This window comes from Sinocyclocheilus anshuiensis, unplaced genomic scaffold (assembly GCF_001515605.1).
Source record: "Sinocyclocheilus anshuiensis isolate Anshui unplaced genomic scaffold, SAMN03320099.WGS_v1.1 scaffold412, whole genome shotgun sequence".
Classification (NCBI taxonomy): Eukaryota; Metazoa; Chordata; class Actinopteri; order Cypriniformes; family Cyprinidae; genus Sinocyclocheilus; species Sinocyclocheilus anshuiensis.
The window spans coordinates 1,900,508-1,906,734 of record NW_015558661.1 but is presented as its reverse complement, the minus strand read 5'-3'; the positions used below and the strand labels follow the sequence as shown (position 1 = coordinate 1,906,734).

At 36.0% G+C, this 6,227-nt stretch overlaps 1 protein-coding gene across 1 annotated transcript in view; it reads left to right on the top strand.

The window, feature by feature from the left end:
* The first annotated feature begins 225 nt into the window (after positions 1-225).
* The window catches only part of LOC107681188 (nectin-1-like), a 23,712-nt gene continuing 17,710 nt past the window's right edge, over positions 226-6,227 (top strand). Inside the window, exon 1 of the mRNA XM_016477401.1 lies at positions 226-937. Coding sequence (XP_016332887.1) covers positions 886-937 — 52 coding nt within the window. The 5' untranslated portion in view covers positions 226-885. The remainder of the gene's footprint in view (positions 938-6,227) is intronic.

Below are 6,227 nucleotides of genomic sequence, written 5' to 3'. Positions count from 1 at the left end.
CTCTTTATTATTGTTTGAACATTGGACACTGCAATGCAGTTCTGAAATTGCATGTTCGTTTTTTGAGCACCAGAGGGAGATGTAGGACTAGCTACACCTTTGACACGCGCTTGCACAATAAATTCCCTTTAAATGTATACCCCAAAATGCTTTACAAACCAGAATTTGGGCGTTATCACACATTAAAACTGTTCAGTGAGAGACCACACTGTTGAATCACGCGATGAGTTATTCACAAATGCTACGTTTTACTTGTACTGCTCCGCCTGAAACTGTGATACATTAATCGTATTGCCCTTAATCACCGGGCGAATCAGACGAGAGCTGCAAGTTGGGCGCAACTTTGAATCCTGTGCTGGTTAGCGTAATTGATTGGACGTTTCTTAAACATCCTACAGTTTAACAGGTTTATGTTAGGTAAAGTAAATACGACGAGTTTCCTCGGAACAGTTGATGCTTTTAGAGACTTTTGTCAGAAGCGCATTGATGAGGATAACCTCTTCAGGACGATAGGACAACAACTGAGCGAAGAAAACCCGTTCACTCTTTAGTCTAGGCTGCAACTGGACAGAGACCTGAAGTTTATGTTGATACGGTCTTCCATTCTTCTTTAATCTCAGTGCTTTAAGCTGATTTATGTTCGATCAGAGTGCGCCTCGATGCGCGTAATTGTTTTACTCAATCGGAGTATTGAAGGGTTCGGTCCAGCGCCTGGTGCTCATACGGACTGGTTCAAATTAAGAATTGGACATCCAAATACCTTCAGTTTTCCTGTCACATCTCAATAAATGGGGAACCTGGATAATTGTTTTCTAAGGGATTGTGCTTTCTGTTAAACTCATACCGCACCACTCGTTTTGAAATCGGTACATCTTAAACAAGACCATGATGTTTATGAAATTGCTTCTTCCACTGATGTCCATCGTTTTGATACGAGGTAAGACAGACTCTTTCTTCTTAGTGTTCTTTAACGCCTCTCTGTCTCAATTTACGTTGTCAGTCACTTCTATGTTGTTTTTCAAGACATTACGTACTATTTAAAACAATTATTGAAACAATAACAGCTAAATAATTCATTAAAACTGCATTTAAATTATGAATAGCAGTAGTAATAATAATAATACTCAATTAATTATGAATAATAATAATAATGGTAATAAAAACAGCAACAATAATAATTTAGAAAATGCTGTTTCTTTATCATTTGACTTAGACATTAATAATTGTGTGCTATTTTTTAGAGGTTCACCATGCAATTTATCATAGAACTGATATTAAAGAATCAATTATGTAGAAAACTGTTACTTGGTTAAAAACAAAATATTGGTCAAACTTGTAGTTGGTCACTCTTCAATATTGAACAGTGTTGTTTTTCTGACCAATAGCCTTCCAATTATTTTAATCTGTCTTATTACTGATATGCAGAATTTTTCATTGTTTTATTTCTGCTTATTGACACAGTGCTTTCATTTTAATTTAAATTCGCCATGCTTCCTGTAGAACATACATTAATTGACGAAAAGTGTTCATACAGTGCCGTGAAAAGGTTTTTGCCCCCTTGCTATTTTTATTTTTTATTTTTTGCATATTTGTCACACTTAAAAGATTCAGATCATCAAACAAATTTTAATATTACACAAAGATAATGCAAGTAAATACAAAATGCAGTTTTTAAATTATGATTTAATTTATTAAGGGAAAAAAGTGGTCCAAACCTACCTGGCCCTAAGTGAAAAATTAATTGCCCCCTCCTGCTAAATCATGAAAGATCTGTGATTAACCACATTATTTTAGAAAGCTGAGTTAAATTTCACTAGCCAAACCCAGGCCTGATTACTGCCAGACTTGTTGAATCAAGAAATCACTTAAAGGGGTCATATGATGCTTTTTTAAAGATCATTATTTTGTGTATTTGGTGTAACAGAATATGTTGACATGCTTTAATGTTCAAAAAACACATTATTTTTCAAATACTGTACATTATTGTAGGTCCTCTATGCCCCGCCTCTCTCAAACGCTTCGTTTTCTACAAAGTCCCTCCTTCCGACAACACAGCATTTCATAAAAAGAACATCATACCAACAGTCAAACATGGTGGTGGTAGTGTGATGTCTGGGGCTGCTTTGCAGCTTCAGGACCTGGACGACTTGCCATAATTGATGGAACTGAAAATCCTGAAGGTGAATGTCCGGCCATTAGTTTGTGACCTCAAGCTCAAGCGCACCTGGGTTATGCAGCAGGACTATGATCCCTAAACACACCAGCAAGTCCACCTCTGAATGGCTCAAGAAAAACAAAATTAAGATTTTGGAGTGGCCAAGTCAAAGTCCGGACTTAAATCCAATTGAGATGCTGTGGCATGACCTTAAACAGTCCATTCATGCTCGAAAACCCTCCAATGTGGCTGAATTAAAACAATTTTGCAAAGAAGAGTGGGCCAAAATTCCTCCACAGCCACACAACACTTGATTGCAGTTGTTGCTGCAAAGTGTGGCACAACCAGTTATTAGATTTAGGGGGCAATTACTTTTTCACGTAGTGCCAGGCAGGTTTGGACAGCTTTTTTCCCTTAATAAATGAAATCATTATTTCAAAACTGCATTTTGTATTTACTCGGGTTATCTTTGTGTGATATTAAAATGTGTTTGATGCTCTGAATCTTTTAAGTGTGACAAATATGCAAAAAAATAAAAAAACAGGAAGGGGGCAAAAACCTTTTCACGGCACTGTATATCAGTAATAATATAGTCTGTCTCATAGAGAACAACATAACAAAGAGTCAGATATGTTAAAAGGTGGCTCTTAAAAGTTCAGAAGTATTTCACACTGTATATCTCTTTATATATTTACAGCTTTCAGCTTTTATAATTGAAAAATGTTATCATAATTCATGTAATGCAAGGGTCTGGCACTAAACATGCTGTGTGGTATTGAACTGGATTTACCAATGTAAATGTAACATCAGAATCACTGCTTGTGATGTAAGAGCGTAAGTCTGCAGAGTCTGCCTTTTTACAAACACATGGGCCGTCTGAGATTTCCTAGACACTATGCTACACTTAAGAAAAACATCTGGTGTATTGTGATTGTTTTTTTTTTTCCGTGAAAGTGAAGGCAATCCGCTTGTGTTGGGGAGTAAATCAACAGCTCAAGCAGTCACATGTGCAGCGTGCTGGATTTATCTGTATAGTGGGATTTGCAGCAGTATTTTCTTTGTGCTGTTTGTACTCAGCTATTAATGTATATATCAGCACTGGAGAATGAAATGTTAACCATCTCTCTCTTATTTCTCTAAGTACATTTTACATTTGGAAAACACGGACTACTTAACAAAATGTTGATGTTGATGTTGTAAAAGTGTGAGAAATAGGCTACTGGCATCTTTGAGAGCTTCATCATGATAATTTATCATGCATCCCCATTTTAGTGGAGTTAATAAAGGTTATTGAGTCCCAAAATGTTTAAATGTAGTTATAGTAGGAATTAAATTATTTAAACACCTTTGTTTAATCCCCTACAGTTAATGCCACAACAGTAGATTAAAAAATATGAATTGATAATTTGCTTTATAGGTGAAACATGCCACAAAAACATGCCCAGGTCACAATTCTGCAAAATAAATAAATTATATTATATATTAGTTATATATAGGTAGATATAAAAGCCATTTTAGGGCTAGTTTTTGCATTACAGAAGTGAGAATTGAGAGGTAAAATATGCATATTTGTCCTAAAATACATAAGAAACAATGCAAGAGAAATAAAACATCACATTTTCTATGCAAAACATTTTTTTATTTTATTTTATTTTATATTGGAGTATCTATATTTTTGTTTTATTTTATATTGGAGTATTTATATTGTTTTATATTTTACTTTTGATATTGGAGTAAAATTTGACCTAGGCATGTTTTTGGCAGGTTTTATGAGATTCACCCTTAGTAATTGTGCCTTGGCTTTGTTTGAACAAGCCTTTGAGAAATGTGCTTTGTTGCAAAGATGGTGCCATAGTACAAACATATTTGTACATTTGCATGACACTTTTGGCTGGACATTTGTCAGATTTTTTTGTATGAATCCAACAAAGTATGCAGAATTTAGTTTGGATTGCTGTATCTATACTGTTTTGGATAATGCAGTCTCTCATTTAATCTACTTTATCCTTGAGGAGATCCCAAAATAGAACATCACTAGGGGTGAAACTTGAGTATGAATTCTGAACTGTTGTCAGTAACAACCACAGAAACTGGTTTCATGTCATCTTGACTTCATGTCATCTTAATATAGAAAGAAACACAGCTAAGTAAACAGCAGGATGTTTAGCAGCTGGTGAACTTCATTAACAACAATCTCAGTTGATTTCTAAAATGATTAACAGCATCAGAAATTTGATGTGTGTGAAAAATGTGAAGAGTGTGCAGGTTTTTTCTTACAGCACCTGAGAAATCATTTTTTCTACATGTCAGTTAACATAATGTGTATCAGAACTTACTTTAGTATGAAAATAATTGCTAAGAACATAACTAAATGTAATATAGATGTGAAATGTCATGTAGAAAGTTCTTGACTTTTTGAATAATGAAAAGAGAACTTGCATTTTTTAAATCCCTGTGAAATATGAATGCATTCTTCCATTTGCAGCTCTAATTAGAAGGAATTATTGAAGAACATTGTTCATGTGTGTGTGGCCTGTCTGGTGTTAAGCATTGTCTGGTCCTGCTGTGGCTGATCCTGACCCACTTTCCCCCCTTACTATCAGCACTCCCGCTTTAACTGCCACTGAGCACACGCTCCCACCATCTGTTATCCCCTGGCCCATTGCCATGGCAATACTGGGAGTCTTTTCTAAACAGGCGATGCAGTAGTCCGTGGGTAATGTAGTAAAGGGCTGAACTCCAGCAACAGGTCATTGTACTAAAGCCACGGCGTTGGCATAAGCCAGCTCAGTACATGCGACGCAGCCCTCTGAGCTTGAGTAATGATGCGCTGTGATTAAGTTGAGGGACTAATCGCTAACATGATTCAACTGTACCAACCCACCAGACGCAAAAAAGTACCATGGGGTAAAAATTCATCAGAAATGGATATCAAATAAATCTGGATTAAGAGTGTTCTGTAGTGGTTGGGATTTTGATTCATCTCAGTGAGTTTTGAAGCCATTCACCGAAAAGATTTGTTCAGAGTTGTTCACTGATTCATTCAGTAACCCTTTCTGTGGGTCACCAATCTGTGATGACAAGTTAGAATGAGTCTTTGAATCGTTTATTCAGTTGATTCATCTTTCACGACTCATAGTATTCTCTATTTTAATTTGTGTGTTTATAAATCTACTATGAAATTCCAGATGCACAAGCATCCCAAGCAAGTTACAGCACTGTTAGAGTTAGAGAGATTTTACTCTTTTAGAAGAGTTTATTTATAACATGCTTTATTATTATTATATTAATATTTTAATTTAGTTGTATTTTAAAATTTTCAGTTGAATATTTAGTAATTTTATGTGCTTTTGTCATTTGTTTTTTAGTTTCAGTTTTTTATAATTTCTATTTAGCTTTATTTTTATTTAAGATTTAGTTAAAGTCCCTATGAAATCAAAATTAAAGTTTTTTGGGTGTTAGTATCAATATGATAGTCTTAAGGTTATCTATAAGGCAGTGTGCTCCAAAACAGTGACAAAATTCGCATTTAGAAGATATAAGCATTCAAAGCTTGCAGTTCGTCACTTCCGCCAAAATGGCTCAACGATTTTTTTGACGTCACATCGTACTTCAGCTTCTTATCAAACTTTCTGTCCAATCAAATGCTCTCTAGAATCCGAAGCGCCCGCCCCCTACACTATAAAATAGATGCTGAAGCCACGGCTGAAATCGGTCACTTGTCCACAGAATTAGTATTTTCTGTACAGTGAATGGCACGTAGTGTACTGTATAGGGGACGGGGAACGATTCAAACAGTGTAAATATGCTTTCCATTGAGGAAAAAAAGAAGTCTGGTTTCGCGCTGTGTCACGCTAACCACCACACCGCACACGCACTCTTCTCCGGTCCAGAGACACGATAGCACGGCGCAGACCACAAAATGTATCGGAGCTATTTGAATTCTACACAGAATGCTATATTTTATAGCAATACGGATGAGATTGTGGCTGGCATACCCTGTGCGGCTTTACGGAGCTCAACGGCTCTGAACGGCTCTAGCCCAAGCTGTGATATAAACGAACACTATTGG